Source organism: Pteropus alecto, unplaced genomic scaffold (genome assembly GCF_000325575.1).
Source record: "Pteropus alecto unplaced genomic scaffold, ASM32557v1 scaffold226, whole genome shotgun sequence".
In the NCBI taxonomy this organism is placed as follows: domain Eukaryota; kingdom Metazoa; phylum Chordata; class Mammalia; order Chiroptera; family Pteropodidae; genus Pteropus; species Pteropus alecto.
Window position 1 is genome coordinate 2,543,270 of NW_006440132.1, and position 21,946 is coordinate 2,565,215.

A 21,946-nucleotide genomic window follows, 5' to 3' on the forward strand; every position below is an offset into this window, starting at 1 on the left:
ATATATATATATATATTTTAATGATACAGTGATCTTATTAAATTATATCACTCTTCACAGGTCATTCTTACCCTTGAAATTTACCAAAGTATCCCCGTTATCCATGAAATGAAGTCCAAAGTTTTTAGCTTATAAAACTCTTTGCACTCTGGCGTCTGCTCCTCTCTGAAACCTCTTTTCCTACAGCACTGCACCCCGACCCATCCAAATCCATTTCATTCACGGGCGACTCCCAGACGTGATGTGCCTTTGTTCTTGCTGTTCCTTTCTTCGGAACGTACTTCCTGTTCTTCTTTTTCCATGATGCTCTCTTATTCACTTTCAACCAGCTCAAATATCATGTCCGGTACAGAGTTTTCTCTGCTCCCCAAGCAGTGTTATTTGCAGGCTTCTGCTGCCTAGTTGCCTCATGTGGCCATCTCTGCTTCAGGTCTATAAAGCTGTGTTATGATGATATGTGTCTGGGTCTAGCCCTGCTGATTATATGGTAAACTCCCCAAGGGCTAGGATCACGTCTTTTTTTTTCTTCTATCTCTATAGACCTAGCACCTAGCTCAAGACTTATGCTTCATAAATAGGGTTCATAAATATTTGAAGAAAGGAAAAAGAAGGAAATGAAAGAAATAAGAAAAAAATAAACAATAATCTTGTGCTTTCAATAAGGGTTTTCTCCCAAAATGGAAAAGGTAGATTTCAGATCTGCCTCTAGCCTCAGTCCTGATATAACATAATAGAGTATACATTTCAGAGATAGCCAAGGTCATGACCTGAGAAGTTTATGTCGAAGCAATGCAACTGGAGGCCTTGCCGATTGTGTCTGGATCTAGGCAGGCCCAGAAATATTTTGGTTATGACACACGAGGAGAAAGCCAGCGGCTTCAGATTCCTAAGCATCACCTTTCGAAACTGTTAATGAAACACCTTTTATAACCTTTCTGTCTCCCCTTCTCGCTCTTCTCGAACAGGTCTTCAGATAATCTTCCCTCAGTATCTGCAAGAGAAGTTTGTCCAGTCGGCCTTGAGCTACATCATGTGCAACGGTGAGGGGGAGTACGTGTGCCAGAACAGCCAGTGTAGGTGTCAGTGCGCGGAGGAGTTCCCACAGTGCAACTGCCCCATCACCGACATCCAGATCATGGAGTACACGCTGGCCAACATGGCCAAGTCCTGGGCCGAAGCTTATAAGGACCTGGAGAACTCAGGTAGAGAGCCTAAGTTAGCACCGCTGCATGAATGGCACTGAGCCAAGTCTAGAAAAGCAAACTGTCTAATTGGAATTAGAACTGCTGTGAGGGAAGATTCGATGACCTTCACCCACTCCAAGTCTGTCACTTTGGAGGGTCCAGAGCCAGGTCTAGTAGCCGTCAGGGAGTGGGCACTCGGTAAATTTCCACTGAGTGGAATAATGGGTACTATAATCAAGTTTGCAGCCCTGTGGTGTGTTATTTCTGTTGAACCCAGAAGACAGAGAAATGCCACATAGCGCATAGGAAACCTCTAGAGAATGGAGAGTCAAGGTATTTGTATTGATTCCTGAGCTGTGTCTGTCTATTTCTCTAAACAAACAGATGCACATATATGTGTAAATATGTATATGTACATATATATGTAGATATAGAAACATAGATATAGATATAGGTATAGATATGCAAGGAATTCACCGACAGCCATAGATGGAAGTCACTTTTCAGGTAACTTAGCTATTCTTGCTTTTCACGGTTAAGGGAAATGGATTTCAGGTGAGGAAAGTCAGTCTACCCAAGACCATCAGATAGGTGAGGTGCAAAGTTGGATCTCTGCCCTCACGCAGTTTCTAGTTAATGGGAAAGCCACACATTAATCATATAATGCAAGTGATTATGGCACTTTCATCATATGTGTGTAAAGAATGAGAAGCTATTGTGAGCAAATCACGCAGAGTTGGGAGTCGATGTGCTCAGGAGATCTAGGAGAGGCCACCTTGAGGAAGAGCAGAAGTCTGAGTATCTGACTGTGGTGCAGAGATCAGAGGCTGGGGACAGGTCCACCAATGGGAGGCCGTCACAAGGTGCCTGGAAGAGAGATGACTGTGGTGTGGGTTAGGGCCGTGGAATAGGTGGTAAAAATGGGAATGCATCTCTGTGCAGAGAAGCCAAGATATTTAGAAGGAAGAATTAGCAGAACTTGAGAAGGGCCTTGAGATGAGATCCAAGAACTTCTTTTCGGTATGTTTGTTAGATGATTTGATGGATGTTGCTAGAAAGTGCTGGGAGGTTTGGGAAGAGGACTGTGTGCTCAGTTTTGGACATGAAAACCTTGGGAATACTCGAGACTTCCAAGAAGAGATGCCAAGTAGATACTTGGCTTATAATACGTGCTCAGGTATCTGTTAAATAAATGGCCATATGTATAGAGCAGTCCTGCTTTTAAAACAACTTTATATTCCTTAAATCTATTACAACAGCTGCATTAAAGTAAGTAATGATATTCCTATATTACGAGGAGAGAGGGTGCCAAGACCCAGTGACATCCCCAGGGTTACATAGTTGGTACACGACGGAGCCCGTAACGGAACCCCTGATTTCAACCCGGTGCTCAGAGCAGCTTTTTTACCTTATTAATTCTACTTTACCCCACCAGTCCTCAATTCCCTCATCTGATAAATGAGAGGACATGTTTATGTGTTTAATATTTGAATTTATTTAAATCTTTAGCCAAGAAGCCCTTTGATCAAACAAAATCATACCTTGGAGCCACTGTGTACCACAGATAAAAGCTGAGCTCTTTTGAGCTGTGTTTGAAAACCACTGGCTTCCACGAACTCCAAGCCCCCAGCCGGCTCCGGGAGCACAGGATGCATCAGTGGTCGTGTTCTCGCTGGGTCACGCATCGCCGGTGGAGCCGTGGAGGCCTTATGAACCTGCACCCATTAGTCCATTTAAAATCCTGGGGATGCATAAAAGAGAGAGTTTTCGTGATGGAAATATATTGTGATGATTATTTGGCCTCAAAAAAACGCATTTGCTAAAATGCTCTTGCAAAGGGATTCTACTGATTGCTAAAAAGCAGAAGAGAATGTAGGCTCTATGCACGAGCAGTAGGGGTCTTACCATATAATTCTTATTCTCAAGAAAGAGAAACCACTCTGAGCGGGTGGGTGGGTGCGTGGGTGAGGAAACACAGAAAGCTGAATAGGCCATAGAAATTATTTGTGTCATGCTTTCTCCCCAGAAGAGCACAGATACGCTCTAGATATCCTGTACTCAGCCATTTGAAATGTTTTTACCCATTAAGATAAATCCATCCACTCATACATACCTTTGTGGCTTGTGCATGTGTACTTTCCTCCTTTTCATTTTCAGTTAGTAACCTTAATGACATAGCCCAGGTGATTTGGAGGGATTCATGACCAGCCAAAGCTAAAAGCCAATGATTCCTAGATGGCTCCAGAGTGTTGGTGGTCAAATAGGACCTAGTTTACACATGCCAATGGGGGTTGTCTCCTTTACTGGGAGAAGACCCTTCTACTTTTAGTCAAGAAAGTTCAATCGTTTTAACTTTTAGATGATGTTTTCTTATCTGACCCAAATTCAAGTTCATTTAAAGGACGGTTATCTGCTTCGAGGTCAGTGGAGCCCTCGGCGTGATGACCGGCATGTCTTCCACGTGAGAAGAGGTGGGCTGGCCAAAGCAGCAGTTCATTAGGGCCAGTGCCCTGCCTCCAGCCAGCTCACTGAGTAAATCAATCAGTGCATAATGTGTTATCCTTTCAGTCTTAAACTACCGTCCATTTTAGCATCATGAGCATCACGGATGCTCGAGAGCGTCCATTGAGCACTTTCTGTATATAGGAAACTCTTTATGCAAATGCGGTCCTATGTCACCCTCTCACTGTTTGAATTAGATACTATTATACCTGCTTGACAATTGTGGAAACAAACATGGAGAGAATAATAGTCACACAGCTGTTCGGTGGGCAAGGTGCTATTTGAATGTGTGTCTGTCTGTCTGTAATGACGTGCCTTAGGTTCTGTGAAAGTCAGAGACAGTTTCCCTATATGTGTGTTTTGAGCACCTTTTATTTTTCCCCAATACACTGATCCTCTCATGTGTTGAGACTAAGTATAACATGCTCAGTAAGAGCATAGGATTCAGAGCCAGAATTCTAATTCTATCATTCATTACTGGCTATGTGACCTTGGCAAGTTAATTAACTTCTCTGTGTCCTAGTTTCTATAAAAGGGGGCACTTGAAAGTACCCTCCTCATAGATTTGCTATAAAATCACTTATATATGTTAGATGTTTAAGACCAAGCCTGATGCTTGCTTATCGAGAACTATGTTAGCATTGTCTTAATAAAATGAATGGCTCGTGTACCTGCAATTTCCTTATAGGTTTTATAATATTAAGTAAAAATATTAGGCTCAAGATTTATGCATATGTATCTTGATTATATATTTTTTATTATATGTATAATCTAACCATTTCATTTTTTTTTACCTGTAAAATGATCAAACCCTTAATTCTTTAATTTTTCCAATAGTTGAAGAGGGGGGAAGTCCGGGATGGGGTGTAAGTATGAGATGGGAAAACAACAGCTCAGGTTTTAGTTCTGCCTTTTGTCACTCATGGGCTGTTCTATCTTCAGAGTCATTTTCCCACTTTGGGCTTCAGTCTCCCTATATGCAGAACTAGAGAGCTGACCCAGATCATTTCTGAGTCAGTGTCAGGTCGTAGCACATGCTGACACGCTGAAACTCAGCATCATACACTGAGGCAGAAACCTTCCTCCAGGAGACCCACGAGTTTGTTCCCAACTCTTAAGCTAGAATTTTCCAAACTGGGACATGACATAACATGGTACATACATACAGCCTCCCATAAGACTAGATCACACAATGGAGAGGCTGATCCATTTTGGTTCTCTGTCAAACCTGCAGATTACATCAAAGAGAACACTGTAGTTGGTGCTAATATGCCTTTAACACCTCTCTATCACTTGCTACTTTTCTGTATTTCAAAGTCAGAGCAGGTACAGGGGTTTGGTCTTTTAGCAGGTAACAGTATCTAGCTCGAATTTATTAACATTGTTTTCATGATACTTATTTTTACCACTTTATTTTTATAGCTTCCATTCCACTGAAGGGAATAGTGGTTTTCTATGTAGAATTGAATAAAAATTGAATTGATTCTAAGTAAATATAAGTGATTTGTGAATATCATTATCAAGTTGGCATTCAGATGACAGAAGTTTGGGATGCCCTGTTTTCAAGATGCAGGACGCGGGTTCACTCCTGCAGCAGCAAAGTAGAAAAATCTTTCTTCCTTGGAAGTGCAGCGGCCTTTGCACTGCCTACTAGGAGCAGAGCAGGCTAGCGCTATGTCCTGTGGGCCTCAAGCAAGTTAGTTTTATTTACAGATCTGCTTTATTTGTAGGTGGGCAACCTCAGTTGGGGGCAGTCATGCTCAGCTCTTCTCTCCTGGCCTTTGTCTCTTGCTAGATGAGTTTAAATCATTTATGAAGCGTCTCCCCAGCAACCACTTCCTGACCATCGGGAGCATCCATCAGCACTGGGGCAACGACTGGGACCTGCAGAACCGCTACAAGCTCCTGCAGAGCGCCATGGAGGCCCAGAGGCAAAAGATTCAACGCACAGCCCGCAAGCTGTTCGGCCTCAGCGTCCGCTGCCGCCACAATCCGAACCACCAGCTGCCTAGAGAGAGGTAGGTGCTGCCACCCCATGCCACCTCTGCAGGCTCGGGCCTGGTGCCAGCTTGCATTCACTTGTCGCAGAGGGACATGAATGCCGATGGTACATTTGGAGATGGCGAGACCAGCAGTTTATTGGATTGTCTCAGGCTTCTTCTCCCCTGCGGCTCCGGCTGCGCTGGATTTCGCATCGTTTCCTGAATCTACCCTGAGGTCAGCCCCTGTGTTCTGTCTGGTCCACTGATGAGGACGAGAACTAACAGTAGCCCTGACTGCCATGGGACATTATTCTTGTTGCTTAAAATGTGTTATTTATTTAATTTTGAAATTACTTGGAAAAGCGGGTATTAGCATCCCATCTTAACAGTGGAGAAAGTGAGTTAACTAGTTAATCAGGTAGCTATTTACTGAGGGCCTTTGATCAGAGCTGGGAGCAGAGTGAAGCGAACAAGGCACTTACGGGGTGTGGGGGGGAGGGAGATGTTAAGGGGGCACGCCCTCTCTGGGTCCTGTGAGTGCAGGGGCCTCACCTGGAAGCGAGTGCCTCCTTTAATGCCTAGATGCCCCGCTCTCGATGTGCCAGGTATTCTCATGAATGGTAGAGAATAAGACAGGGCTCTGATGTCACAGCACGTTGGGATTTTCTGCTCTCTTAGGGTCCCACAGGGAAGGAGCTGGGATTCAAATCCAGGTCTTTCAGACTCCGCCTCCCAGAGCATTTATGCATTGCATCTGGGGTTTTCTGTTGTGGTGGCTCCAGGGTTTCCATGATGACGTCACAGGAGAGCATGCACACTCTCCAGGTCTGGGGGTTCGCCACCGCAGGTTTGGGGGTTCGCCACCGCGCTTCAGCCGAAGCAGCTGTGCTTTCATCCATTTCATATTTGGGCATCCCACATTCAATTTCATTTGAAAAGAGCTCGACTCTTAGAAAGATTGAGGCTAAGTCACATTCACTTCACAGATTCCATGTCAGCCACGTGTTAATATCTATGATTGTCACTCCCATCGTACAGACCAGAAAATCAAAGCTCAGAGAAGTCAAGTGATTGGCCTAAAACCACAGTATAAGTCAGTGGTTCTCAACTGGAGATGATTCGTGTCCCAAGGGCACATTTAGAAATGTCCGAAGACATTTTCGATCACCTTTACAGGGGCGGTGGGGCTATGACACAGGGTAGCCCCCCTTTCCCCCACCAACAAAATCAAAAGTCAGTGATGCTGACGTGAGAGAGACAAGATGCCAGGAATCGAAACACCATGTCCTTAACACCATATGAGAGAGACAAGATGTCCCTCGATGCCAGGAATCGAAACACCATGTCCTTAACACCATGCTCTGTGGGAACTCAACACCTAAAACTCGCTCTGCTTGTCTACGCAGTCTCACGCCATCCCAACCACCCCATCCAAGCTCCTGCTTTCCTCTCGTTTTTCTAGTCTCAGATCAGATGCTGCCTCCTTGATGAAGTCTTTCCTGACTGCACCAGCCAACACAGAAGGCTCCTTATTTGAAGCTCCCATGAATCCAAAACCCCTGCCTCAGTCGGCACGTTGTTCCTCTCCTTCCCCATCACGAAAGCGTCTTCTTCTACACTTTTGCCGTGTCATGCCTGTTTTCCCCCATTTCCTCCAACTCTGAGCCCATCGCTTTGCACCCAGTCTGTGATCGTTATTTTGTGAATCATACCGGATTTCTTATGGCAGCCGCTTCCTTGTTCCGGTGCTGCAGAACCGGAGACTAAGAAAGAGGTCCAGTCACAGAACGGCTTTCTTGTCATCTGCAGCCGACGCCCAAACTGCCACCATGAGTGAGCGCCTGAGGTAGATTCCATGTAGGTCCATCCGGCATCTGTCATGGGACCTGCAGCAGGCACTGCGAGAGAATCGGAAAGGCACACGGTAAACAGTGCGGTGAAAGATGTCTTTTAGAGGAAGAGTGAAGAGTTCTTCTCTTGGCAATCAGGAAAAACTACTAGCTTGCTAAGGCTGCCATAGAAAAATACCACAGGCTGAGTGGTTTAAATGACAGAAATCTATTTTCTTACAGTTCCGGAAGCTAGAAGTCTGAGATGGAGGTGTTGCCAGGGTTGGCGTCTTTACAGGCATCTCTTTGGCCTGGTGGACGTCTTCTTCTTGTGTCTTCACTTGGCCTTCCCTCGGTGTGTGTCTGTGTCCTAATCTCCTCTTCTTATAAGGACACCAGTCATATATTGTTATACGAAGTCCTCGCCTCAGTTTACATTAACCTCATTTTAAATTAACTCCATCTCTAAAGACTTATCTCCAAATAGAGTCACATTCTAAAGCACTTGAGGTGAGGACTTGACCATATCAATTTTGGGGGGTGGGAAGGGTGGGAGATAATTTACTGTAAACACCATCAGAGGTGGCTTTTGATCAGATCATTAGGTGAAGAAACTGTGCAGCCCCAGAATTGACCATACTGGGTGAAAATCTGGTGGAAAAGGGTAACCATTGCTAGACTTTAAGGAGATACATTTTCAGTTTTGCTGGTTGTCACATCAGAGAATGAAGTGGAAGGTCCAAACGCACAAAGATGCTAGACAGACACAAGTATTAAAAGTGAGAAGAACATCTAGTCACAGGGCACAGAGCACCATGGGGTGTGCCAGATCTAGGGAAGGCTCAGGGGGGCTCCAGAAGGAGAGTAGCCAGGCATTAGAAGGGAGGAAAGAGAAACAAAACTGGGTGATGGAAGAAAATTATAATAATAAGGGGCCTGACTTGGAGATCGTGCCCTACCATTAGTGAGCTGTGTGACCTCGAGCAAGTCACTTCACTTTTCTGATAGCAGATGCCCACACATATGAATACGTTGCTCTTCCTGTGCAAGCTGTCAGGAGAGGTCCTGCCACCACCAGGACCTTCAAAGACAGACTTGCAGTCTTGCCTTCGCTCGTCCTAGGATGAGGAGACTTGCTGTGATCATGCCATCCCCTCTTCCCTCACTCGGAGAGGATGTCTGGAGTACCATCTTGTCGAGTCACTCAGTTATGTTCGTTTAGGGAGTGTCGATCGCTGGGTTCTAGGGGGTACGGGGCACAGAAACTCAGCTCTGTGCTGGTTCCTCTGAAGCTGCACCTCCTTGTTGGCTGTGGGCAGCCCAATCAAAGGCTACAATGAGCATTTCTCACACCAGCGGACAGGACACCTCCCTGTCACGGAGCAGTGTCAGACAGAGGTGCTTACACTGGGACCTCAGCCCTCCTGAGCCGAGGGATCCGGAATCTGTAAATAGACTGATTGCTGGGGTGCAATCTGTCTGCGAGCCAGACTCTGTGGAGACGAGGCCACCAAGCAGATGCTGTCACCACCACGTGTGTCACAGAGGGGTGGCATTGTGGAGGCTGAGTGGGAGAGGGGAAGAGCTGTAGCCACACATGGACTGGGTCCAAATCTTAACTCCATCATTTCCCAGCCCAGAGGCTTTGTGGAAGTCCCTGCACCTCATTTGCAATGTGGCATTTACTTGCCTTCAGGTTAAGTGTGAGAATTAAGATTTAAAGTAAAATTTTAAAAAGCCTCCTAAAGTCCTTGACTCAGTTAAAGGGAAGCGGAAGAGATAGAAAGGAGAGGGGGTGGGGAGGAGGGGGAAGGAGAGCTGTCAGTCCATGAATCCTAAACATCAGGCGCTGTTCTAAGCATCTGACGTGACGTAACTAATTTCCTCCTTACTGCAACCTTAGGAACTAGGTGCTCACACTGCTTTACTATTCTGATTTTACAGATAAGGGAACTGAGGCGCAGAGAGTTAAGTAACGTACCCAAGATTGGCAGACAATCATTATTTTGTTGGAACTTCAAAGACATTGTTTACCTATAAAATTTAGTGGGAAGTCAAATACAGATAATTAGAACTTTGTTTCAAGGTACATTGGGACTTTTATATTGGACTGGAAGGCAAAAGAGATGTTCCAGTTATCAACTGATTCTAAACAGTCCACCCCAAGGCTTTAGTGGTTGAAAAACAACACTTTATTATCATCTTTCGTGGTTCTGTAGGTTGACTGGACACAGCTGGGAGGTCTCTCAGGTTGATTGGTGCTGGAGTCATCTGGGGGCCTGGCTGAACTTGACGTCCAAGACGGCTTACTCCCAGAGTTAGCAGCTGAGGCTGGCTGTCAGCCGGGAGCTCAGCGGGCGCTGCCAACCAGAGTGCCTACACGTGCCCTCTCCCTGTGGCCGGGGCCTCTTGCAGCACGGCAGCACCCCGAGACTAAACAGACGCCGTAAGACTTCTTACAGTGTAGCTTTGGAACTCAGAGAGCATCACTCCCACCATATTCTGTTGTCCAAAAGCCCAGCCCAGATGTGAACACTGAGAGGTGTGGGTCACGGGGGCAGAGGGCGTCTTCTTTGGAGAGTATATACCACAGGATAGATTGAGCATAATTAGAGCTACAGGTGACTTTCCTATATATAGGGAAAATAAATTTAATGATAACAGTAATAATCACAAAACAATAAGGATCGGTTGTTTTGAGCAGCTGTTATAACAGGCAATAGAGCTGGCTAAGTAAAAAGCTTCTGGAGTCGGAAGGCCCGGGTTTTAATCCCAGCATCGTCACCTGCTTACCTGTAACTCTGGGGAATTTACCATCACTTTGGAGCCTCAGTTTTCTCATCTGTAAAACAAGGCAAATAACAGTGCCAACCTCATAAAGCTGTTTTGAACATTAAATGTTGTAACCCACATGAAACATTGAGAACAGTGCCTGGCACGTAGAAAACAGTAACATGCTGGCTCCTTTTCTTTTTGTTATTTGAACCAGGCACTGATATTTTGCGTATAAATTGTTTAGCCCACCTTAATGCTCATGAGTCTGAGTGCTGATGAGGATGCCATCTAATCCTCACACTGGGTGAAGTCGATGCTGTTGGATTTGTTCTATAGATGAGGGAACTGATGAGGCAGAGATGTGATTCACTTGTCCAAGGTCACAGGGCAGGTAAAGTGGCAGGCTTGGAGTTGTCTTGCTGACTCCATGGTGGGCTTGGTGGTCAAGAGCCCTGTGCAGGCTTTCAGCCGTGTGCAGAAGCGAGGAGAGGAGGCTGTGGTTGGTTGGGGCGCCCCGGTTTAAGTGTAAAGTGATGCCAAAGGCAGGGTTAGCTCATCAAGGTCATGGGTGGTGATGGACCAGGATTAGAGTTTCAGAGTCTCTGATATGTTATGGTGAGTCAGGAAATGGCCCCAGTTGTAGAGCTCGGAATCAGCTCTGGAGCCCATGCAGAGACCCAGGCAGACGCATGCGACACGTCTCCTGCAGTGAGAGAGAAGAGGTCAGATCCAGTACAGGTCAACGCAGAAGCCTTTCCTGAGAGCATACTCTGTGTCAGGCTCTGGAAACGCCAAGATACGTATGACTCATCCCACCCCAAGGCTCAGCGCTTGTGAGGATGAAACCAGACTACACCTGCCAGTGGGGCATCCAATAGCCAACCAAATATTTATTGGTTGCCTTTCATGTATAAGGTTTTTGGGGGTTGGAGGAGGGAGTCCCAGGAACACTGTGGTGAATTTCTTTTAGCCTGTGCAGGAGCTTGTGTCAGAGCACACCACTGTGGTTGCACAGGTTGAGGGAAGGTGGGGGACCCACGGGAAGGTTTCTGTGGATCGTTTTGCTACTAGGAGATCCTTCTGCTGTGCAGTTAAAAAGGGGGAAAGATTGGAAGGTGGACTTTGAGTTTGGTCACTACCATTACTTGACACTGAGACTTTCTGAACCTTGGCTTTCTCATCTGTACAATGGCCACAATAATTTTTTCCTCCTGCCTCAGAGGGTCTCAGTCTGGTTCACCTGAGATGGTGTGTCCGGAAGTACTTCGTAAACTCTGAGTACTCTATGAAAAGAGGCTATGCGAGGAGGGTGAACTTGAAACCAAATTCATCAGGAAGAGAATGAGGCTGACTGAGTTTAGGTCCAAGGCAACATTTAATAGTTAACAGTTATAAGGCATTTACCATGCACCAGGCACTGTTCTTCCATTTTAATGAGGTAGCACTAACTCATCCCATTATATGAATGGGGAAATTAAGGAACAGAGATGTTAAGTGACTTGCTGAAGATTATACAGCAAATAAGAGGCAGGATTCAAATGCAGGCAGTCCTTACTTGTAACCTCTATGCTGTTCCACCTGTCCCTGAGGCAAGACGACCCAAGGTGATGGATGCTCTGCCTGGCAGAAGCACGGGGTTGTGGTGGAAATCACCTCCCATTGCAAAGAGGGAAGGGAGGAGGGAGGGAGAAAGGAAAGACAGCACGGAGAGAAAAGAAGAAGGTAGGAAGGAAGGGAGCAAGGGAGAGAAGAAACACAACATGGGCGTTGCTGGATGAGCTGACTTCTGTGCAATTCCATAAATGTTTACTAGGCACCTGGTCTCCCAGCCCTGTGCCAGACACTTGGAAGGCATTTAAAGCGACAGGTCCTTTGTCCTCCACATATCATTATCTCACTGCAGGGTGTGCTGAAAAGTCCACTGGTTTGAACCAGGGGTCTTGAGTTCGGGTCCTGGCTGTGCCCTGTGTGGGCCAGACTGACTCCTCGACAGTCTGTGGCGGAGACTCCAGAGAAGCTGCGTGCGGGGCCAGGGCGCGGGTTGAGTGATGAACCGTTGCACTTCGCCTTTAGCGCCACCTTTTACCCGTTTTCTTTATGGAATTCTGAATTAAAACTCATTTGGGAGGATAAGGTGACTTTTTTTCCCTAAAACAATTTGGAAGCAACTGGGCTCAGTTTCTCTGAGGTCCTTCCCAATATTGGGAGAAATATCACTCACAGAGAATGAGATTTTCCACTCCAAAGTATTGATAGGGGGTCAATAATTGGATCTTTAGGCAGCATTGCTTTCACATGATGCTAATTAATCAATTTTAATGAGCAGCCTAGACTTCAAACTAAGATCTGTTATCCCCATCCCAATTGCAATGGCCTTTTAACTAAGTCTCCCCAAATCTGAACACGTTCCCACCTGTGTTCCACGACGCAGTCAGAATTCTGACTTAAGAATCGAATTCTTAAATCTTGTCGCATCCCTACTTACAACCTTTTTCGGTGACTGACGACTGCTCAGGAAGAAAGAGCAAAATCTTAAGATGACCTACAGGCCCACAGCTGTGCCGTGATCTGGCCCCTGACTACCGCCTACCTGGGGTTTCGCGCCTTCCATTGGTTCTCCCAGCTGCAGCCCCCTAAGCTCCTTTCAATTCACTGCTGCCTCGCACTCCGCTGGCTTCACAGAGGCCGTTCCCTCTCGCTGGAATGAGCCTTTGTTTTTCCTTCACTGCCTTAGCTTCTACGTACCCTTCAGATCTCAGCTCAAAAGGCTGTGCTCCTTGCCATAAAATGCTGTGTTTTGTGTGCCCTCCTAGCATCCCCACTTCCCCGATGAAGCCCAAATCTCAGCTTACCGTTATTTCTTTGTTTATCTGTTCGTTAACGCCTGTCTCTCCTGTGAGACCATCAGCATGTTCTTTACCCATGTTCTAGGCATGTTCTTTACCCATGTTCTTTACCGCTTCATTGGCATAACTTCCTAGCACGGTTACGGACACACAGGAGCTACTCGAAGAACTTTGTTCGATGAATGGACAAATCAATTATTTTCTCCTTAGCACGGGGTTCCAAAGGCATGCTGACATAATCTTTTAAAATTGTGTCTCATTGCCATATAAATAATCTACAGATTTCTCCACGTGTATCAGATATATTTAGATCATCTTCCTCATTCACAAATGAAGAAACTAAAGCCAAAGGGAGTTAAGTGACTTGTTCAAGGTCACTTTAGTTATGGACTGTAACTAAAAGTCAGAGCCTCAGACCGTGATGGTCTAGACAGTGCGATAATGGGAACTGCAAAAGAAGATTGTGTTCGACTGACCTGGATCCAAATCCCAAAAGTATCTCTCGCAAAGTCTGTTACTTTGGGAAATGTACCCTACTGTAGAAAAAAAAAAGAAAGAGGACAAAAATAGACACTTCTCTGAGTATATTCAATGCAGTGAACTGAAGAAAAATTCCTCGCACCCAGTAGGTGCTTAATGTCAGTGTGATTCGATGTTTCTTCTCTACATCCTATCATCTGATTTTTGTAGAGATCATAGCATTGTGATCCCCAGAACCTTAACTTGAGGGCAGGCAGTGTAATTATTAGCATTTTCCGATGACTCTTAGTCTTTGGTTTATTTTTACTTCCCATATTCACATGGCCTTGACCCAGCAGTCCAGGCCTTACTTAGCCAAGCACAATGTAATTACGCATTGTTGAGATGAAAATCTCTTGGGGGCATCCACCTCAAGCTCCAATCTTGGGGCCATAGCTTCTGAACCCATGTCAGCTTTTAACATATTTCCTGCTCCATACAGTGTTTAATTTGTGTCTATGGAAAGTTTCTGGCCACCAAGATAACTGTCATCTCTATCGTGATGACCCTCAATATCCACGCTGATTTTGATTCTTCTCTCTGAACCCTATACTCACTTGCCTTTGGATTTCATCTTCATAGACTCCTGTAGTGGGGCAGACTGATGTGACTTCTTATATTGTATTGAACTGAAGTCAGTTTTAGTTTATTAGACTGACAGTTCCTCTTCTACCACTTATTAGAAGCATGACCTCCAGAAATCTCTAAACCTATCCGAGCCCTCTGTTTTCTCATCTGTATGATCAGGATAATAGGAGTAGCTACCCCGTGGATTTCATGCCCCGGTCAATTATATGATATATGTGAAAACTCTTCATAACCTGTAAAGAAACGAATAGATACAATATTAATATAATCAAGAGCCCAGCAGTAGTAGTAGACCATAGATTTTTGACGAAGATACTGCTTCTGCTTCTAAGAAAGGGATATACCTCCATGAAAGAAGATCATGAGCCCAACGAAATGTTATACTGTAGGGGGTAGAACTTAAGATACTTAAGACTTAAGGTTCTGGAGTCTAACAGGCTCCAGCTGTGTGACTGACATTTACCGGCGGTGTAACCTTGTCACTGTATTAAGAGAGCTGAGCTTCTGTTTTCTGATGGATATGGTGGAAATAAAATAATACCTAATTGTAGAAAATCAATAAAAGGACACATGCCACTTTTAGTACACAGTAAGAAGTCAACGTACAAGACTCCTCAGACAAATTATTAGAGACCAATAACTTGTCAGTTAATTTTAAAAGTTAAGTTAAATAAGGAATCCTAAAATGTATAAATGCTGAACATGTATAAACACGTTTTATTTTAACTTAAAAAGTATAAATGTATATTCCTTGGTCAGTCTATTCGAAGAGAGCCAAAATCTTTTTTTTAGAATGTAGATATATTCTCTTTGAGATTTTACTGGCTTCCTTATATAAACCTGACCAATAATTGTATACTATTTCCAACTCTGGCTTATTCAAAGTAGAGGAGTAGTTTAAAGACTCTTAAGAAACAGTCTAAACATCTGTAGAATTTTATGAACCCTTCCGCTCTTTCTCAGATACTCCCCTTTTATTTAAATCGATGGGATTTTTTTTCAGCAACTGGTCTTTGTGGAATTTTTCCACAGAATTCAAACTAGTGTCCACATAAAAAGCTCATATTTTATTGACTTATTTTATTATAATAGCAAACACAACTGGTTTGGAGACACACAAAACTGACTCTCGGTAAGTGTGCTCATCGCTTGGAAGGAACAGAAGCATAGAAGCATGCAAGCTTTGTAGGACCAAGACCAACCAACAAGTTGTATTAAATGTGCTGTGATCATCACGCACCACATTAATCTGATGTGTGGCAAGTCACTTACATGGAGGTCAATCATGAGAGCGTGCCTCGAGACAGAAGCTCTTATTCCTAGTAACTTGTCACTGTTAGTGGAGCAACTGGCACTAGGTCATATAGTAAGAAAAAAAAATGATAATAATGATACTTGACATATATTGACCATTTATTGTGTACCAGGCATACTTTTAAATTCTTAAGTATATTTACCCATTGAATCCTTGCAACAACCCTATAAAACACATTCTATGATGCTTTCCATTTTATAAACATAGAATTTGAATAGCAACAAAGGTAGGAAGAGAGATACACAATCCTACTAGGAAGACTAGAAAACCCCCTTCCCTCTTCGCCCGGAAATCTTTGTCCATCTTTTAAATTTCAGATCAAACCCTCATTTCTTCGGGGTGCTTGTCCCGGAGCACTGGGCCACTTTGCACCATCCTGCAATATGTCTTCTCTGCATCCTGCTTGACATTTTTTCTAACACATGGCACATTTGCAATTGTGTTTTTAACCCCAGTCTTCCCCTACTTGATCACAAATTCCATGAGGACTGGGACTCTGTTTTTCTTGCTCACCGTCCCCTCCTCCCTCCCAAAGTGACAGTTCAGGTGCCTCGTACCCACGTGATGACACGGCGTTTGCTGAACTGAAGTGAGGGAGCATTTGAGATGGGAGTTAAGTGACAATGATACTCTGAACTTGGGGTAGAGAGACTAGTTTTTCATTCAAAAAACACAACGCATACTTATGTAGAATTGAATGCGAGATTAATTTCATCCAGAAATGGGAAATCAGGAATCAGAGAAATCACGTAAATCAAGATTGAGTGCGTGGCCTTTGGAGCCAGACAATCCGGTGCTGAATCCTGGTGAGCTGTGCGCTCCGTGTCTTCTGGCCCTACATGTCCTCATCTGTAAACTGAAGATGGATAATAACAGTACACTCGCCATAGAGTTATTGTGAGGATTATGCGAGATATACATACGGAGTCCTTAGCATAGGGTAAGTGGTCAGTAAATATTAACTCTTGGCGTGAGCGTCCTTATTGTTATTGAATAAGATTAGTCTGGCAAGTTGAGATGAAACCATGGAACCTAGTTGCATATTAGCCTCCAGGTGATGAGTAGTCATTGAGGAGGGAGGATAGAAGAAATGTATTTAGGAAGTGGTCTTGGTAGCCATTTGAAAGGTGAATTGGAGAATCAATGGAACCTCTTGTCCTGGGTGTGAAAGGACTTGGTGTTTCCTTCCTCTGTTGACATGAGCTTTACCAGAGAGCTATGGGTTGCAGCAGTGGTTGTCCAGTGGGCATGGGCACCGCAGCCACCTGGAAGGCTTCTTGTACACATTACTGGACCCTACCCCCAGAGTTTCTGACTCAGTAGGTCCGAGATGGTTCCTGGGTGCTAGATGATGAAATGTTTCCGGTCTGGGGACCACACTAATCTTGGATGAGAAGACTCCCCTCACTGCCAGAACTATGGCCTCAGCTCACTATACATGCACTTGGTAGAAAAGAAGCAAAAATGAGTTTCCCCAAATGAATCCTATAGGGTATTGTGAGGAGAGGGAGGAAAGGAAGTGGTATTTGTGGTTGAATAAATTTAGAAAAGTTGAATTTAAAAAAAAAAAAAACTAAATCGAGAAGGGATCAAGGGTGCATATTTTTCAAACTTATTTGGCCATAGAACCCTTCTTTTTGAGGTTTTTCAAGAAATTATGGTCCTCAGTATACAGCTTTGGAAAAGCTGTATATTTGGAAAAGAGTGATTTATACCAGATTAGGAGACAATGACCCAGATGATTTGGTGATTTCCTTTCCTGTCAACAGAGACCCTCATCCCTCAGCTGGTCTTGGGGTTTTGAGTTTCTGACACCTTCTACTTAAGCAGACGCTAAAGGCTTTGTATTCCAGCAGGCACCACTCCTGCTGAGAGGTGGTGTGACTGGGAGCCAGCAGCAGCCAAAGTAACAGCAGGAAGGTCCTCATTTTCTGGTATAATTAGGGAATACATTCACACCATTTGGCTTAGGAACACTCCTAACCTTAAAAAATAAACTATTACTAAGACAAATACCTCATGCACAGGTTATTTAAAGTTTGCAGAAAGGCTTTCACCCCAGCGATCTTATCTGATCCTTATAATAAATAACCTGTGAGGCAGGTAGAGCAAGGATTAGTCTCCCTATTTACAGGTGAGAAGACTAAGGCTCACAGAAACGAATGACGGGCCCAACATGATGAAACAATACTCCTCTGCTGCCATCCTACGTGAGCATAGTCCTTCGTGCTCGTCAAAGAATATTTACATGAATATTTACATGGAATCTTCATTCATTCAACCATTCCTTCCTTTGTTCAGCAAATATTTAGCGATCGGTAACTAGGTTCCAAGGATTACAAAAGGGGTAGTGGGAGAATGGTGAGTAAGACAGGATATCTCTGTTCAAAGAGAGCTTGAAATCTAGTAGATAAGATCAAATTGGCACTGGACTGGTCCCGCCCCCGTGCTATAGCTCAGGAATCTAAGGCTCAGGAAGGTTAAGTAACAAAATTAAAAAATCATAAAGTGTCATAGCTGTCAAGGAACCAAAAATATCATCTACTCTATTCTTGTCATTTCATGAAAGAGTAAAATGAAACAGTAAAACAGGGTGTCTTGGCCAGGGTAATCATATTACTTTGGTATTGCTGTGTAACAGATTAGCACAAACTTAGAGGCTTAAAGCAACATGCATTCATTATCTCACAGTTTCCAGGGGTCAAGAGTCTTGGTTTAGGTGGCTCTTCTCCTTACATCTCAGAGGTAGAAACTAAGATGTCTGGGTGCTGAGGAAGAACCCACTTCCAAGCTCTTTCAGGCTGTTGTGAGAATTCACTTCTTTGTCATTGTAGGACTGAGGTCACCTTTTCCTTGCTGGTTGTTGGCCAAGGGTCACTCTTAGCTCCTAGCGGCCACTCTCCAGTCCTTGCACATGGACCCCTCCATCTTCAAAAGCAGAATGATGCAGTGAGTCCTCCTCGTGCTTCAGATCTCTCCGAGTTCTCTCTCTGCCAACAACCAGAGAAAACTCTCTGCTTTTGATGGGACACATCTGATTAGATTAGGTCTGCTTAGATGATCTCTCTATCTTTAGGTCAACTGTGCCTAATAAGAAAACACAATCCTGGAAGTGATGTCATAGTCACAGATCCTGGGGATTAGAGCCTAGGATCTTGTGGGAAAAGGGGGAATTTTTAGAAGTCTGCCGAATCTGGTAATGTAGCTCGGAAGTAAAGATTGGGATAGAGATACCCTGAGTTTTCTTTGGGGCTCATGGTATATAGCAGTTTGAATATCTATTGCTGTATAACAAATTGACCCAAACTAAGAAACTTATAGCAGCAATCATTATATTATGCTCATGATCTTACGTCAGGAATTTGTGCCAGCATTGGCTGGGCAATTCTTCTGTTCCACATGGAGTCAACTGAAGGCCCTCATTGGTATTCAGCTGGTAGCTGGGCTGGGCTGGAGGTTCCAAGAGAGCTTCACTCACGGGCCTGGTGCCTTCACAGAGATGGCAGAAGGTTGAGTTCAGCTGGGCAGCTCTCCCTCTTCATGGTCTCTCCAGCTAGTTGCTCCAGCAGGGTGGTTTCAGAGTTCCAAGCAGGCATTTTCCAAGAGACGTGATGTGGAAGCTGCTAGTCTCTTGAGTTCTCAGTCCATAAACTGTGTGACTCACTTCTGCCCTATTGCATTGGTCAGACCAATGTTGGAATCTGCCCAGATTCAGGGGGAGGGAACACAGACCTCCCATTTACAGGAGGAATGTCAAAGCATCCGTGGCCACCTGCCACACATAGTGGGCTTTTCATTTGTTTATTTTTCCATTATCATACATTTTAGTACCGAGGGGACTGCACTCTTCGGAGACCTTGCGAGAAAACATTTTGTAATATAAAATTGCCCTTCAGGACCATGGTCAATCCAGATTGTCGTTTAGTGGATTTATCTTAAGGTTTACACCCTTTGCTACATGCATGTTTTGTAATTTTCTTAGCAGCTGGTTAATGGGAGGGAATGTTCCATCACAGTATTTTATTATTTGGTAGATATGCGTATAGTGTGGGTACCAGAAGTGGGAAGGAAGGAGATTCTGCCAATGGCTAAGTATTCCCATTATGGAATAATTCCAAGTGTGCATTCTGGAACCACAGAAATAACTACAGAAGATAACCACTGGACCCGCTTTGAGAAGAACCTGAGCTGACTAAAACTTTATTGATCACCTGACCTCCATAAACACTTTTCTGACTAGTGGACCACAGTGACATTTTGTTTCTGCTGGAATTAGTATCAGTTCAGAACCAGTGGCCAGTAATCCTTGAAAAGTGTGCCTACTTCCTTTTCCCCTTTCGAGGGTGCCGGGGGAAAGGTGAACAGTGTACACATGTGGAAGTGTGTGAGATCCTTCCTCAAGGGGGAGATTCTGGTGCTGGACTTTCTGATATCACTTGTGTGACCTCCAGCAAGTTGCATAGCCTCTCTAGGCTCTGTTTCTCATGGACCAGGCCTCGTCTAAGCATTGCTTCAGGATTCTGGAGATCCTCCATCTTAAACCCACAGACAGCTCCCCCTGGAGCAAATTGCTACTTTGACAGTCCCTGACCTAATGATTTGGGGGAGGTGAGGTAGGAGATGGGGGTGATTTGGTGACAAAGACCTATTCTAAGTGTGTATTAAATTGTCCTATTAAAGAAGAGGTACAAGCCCACAAACAGCCCCAGGCTAGCTGGGGGCAGCTGGCTGTCAGTCACAGAGGCCTAGAAGTGCCCTCCCAACCATGGGGCAATGAGGCTTTTAGCTAAGAATATCTTTGGAATTTCTTTTCTATTTATAGGAGTTAAAAAAAAAAAAAAGGCAGTCAATGAGGCTGAACTCCGTGGCCACCTAAGGGTGCATAATCTGGGTGAGGGGCAGAGAGATGCGTGCCAGCAGCTGAGTTTCACCGTGAGCGATGTGCAGGGTTTGTACAACGCAATGCTACTAGTCATATCTCTGCTCCCAGCCCTGTTTGTCATTCTGCACTTGTAGCAAGTAGGGCGATTGACTCACTTGGCTGACGTAAGGCAAGAAAATAAGCATCTCCAGACCCTTTTTGTTGTTTTTAGGTTTTCTTTTTCCTTCCCTGAGGCTCGGAAGTGGCTTCCTGTTCCGGAATAAAATCTGGAGGCTCAGAGCATTGAGTCAGAAATAGAACTAGGTTCTTACAGTTTCTGTGGGTAGCTCTTTTTTATCCTCCTCCAGAATCACTTCTCAATTTTCCTTCTCCACTCTGCCCTCCAAGTGGGCCAGCAAACTCACACATGGGTGAGTTATTATCCCAGTGATGTAACAACCTACTGGTCGGTGACCATCAGTGAGCCACATCTTTTCTCTGGGCCTAGTTTTTTATGTCGTGGAAAAGAGATTCATGATGCCCTCTCAACCCAGCCTATGACACAGAAAACTTGTGAATGAAGCTCAACCTTAGAGAACCAAACAGAAGAGCTTTAGAAAGTTTAAAAGTGACATATAAATGAAAGTTTACAAGCGATATAAAAATGCAAAGTATTGCTGCCTTCATAGTATTATTCTGCTTGTCTTAACGGATGATTTTTTAGATGTTTTATGGAAGTATTACTGATCTATAGAAAGCGAAAATGCCATAAATGTACAGCAGAATGAATTTCCACAAAACGAATTCACGTGTGTAACCAGCAGCGCCCAGATAAGAAAACAGGGCTTTATCAGCACTGCAGAAACCCCCGCCCCTTCTGGGAGCCTTCTCTCCCGGGGAATCTCTCCTCTTATTTCCACACCCACTGGGGCTCAGTTTTGCCTCTTTTTACACAGTATGGACTCTTGGGTCTGGCTCCTTTCACCTTTTCATCCTTCTGTGAGATTCCTCCATGTCGTTTTGTGTAGTATCGGCTCACTCGTTCACAAGAGTGTTCTGTGGTCTTTGTAGAAGTCTATCGTGCGGTTGATGGTCGTCTGCATAGTCCCCAGTCTGGGGCATAGTGCTGCTGTCCTACACATGTCTTTGGTGACCTTCTGTGTGCATTTTTGCTACTAGGAGTGGAATTGCTGGGACATCGACTATAGGTTCAGCTTTGATGATGCTTTAGTAGATACTTCCAGTTTTCCCAGAAATTAGCTGAACCAATTTTCTCTCTCGCCAGTAGCATAGGGGAGTCTGGATTACTTTGCATCCTTGCCAATACTTAGTGTTTCCCATCTTTTCTATTTTTACTTCGATTTGATTGTAGCCATTCTGATTTTAGCCATCCCCCTGCAGTAGCATTTCATTGTCCCTGGCATTGTCCCGATGACTAACGAAGTGGAGCTTCACGTGCTTATTGAAGCTTTTTGAACATCCTCTTCTATGAAGTGCTTATTCATATCATTTATCTATTATCTGACTTTTTCTTACTGGTTTGTA

The 21,946-nt window shown here is 44.4% G+C and overlaps 1 protein-coding gene across 1 annotated transcript in view; it reads left to right on the plus strand.

Moving 5' to 3' along the window:
• Window positions 1–21,946, plus strand: part of BRINP1 (BMP/retinoic acid inducible neural specific 1) — a 171,576-nt gene that overhangs the window by 140,656 nt on the left and 8,974 nt on the right. Inside the window, exons 6-7 of the mRNA XM_006917088.1 lie at window positions 966–1,202; window positions 5,482–5,704. Coding sequence (XP_006917150.1) covers window positions 966–1,202; window positions 5,482–5,704 — 460 coding nt within the window. The remainder of the gene's footprint in view (window positions 1–965; window positions 1,203–5,481; window positions 5,705–21,946) is intronic.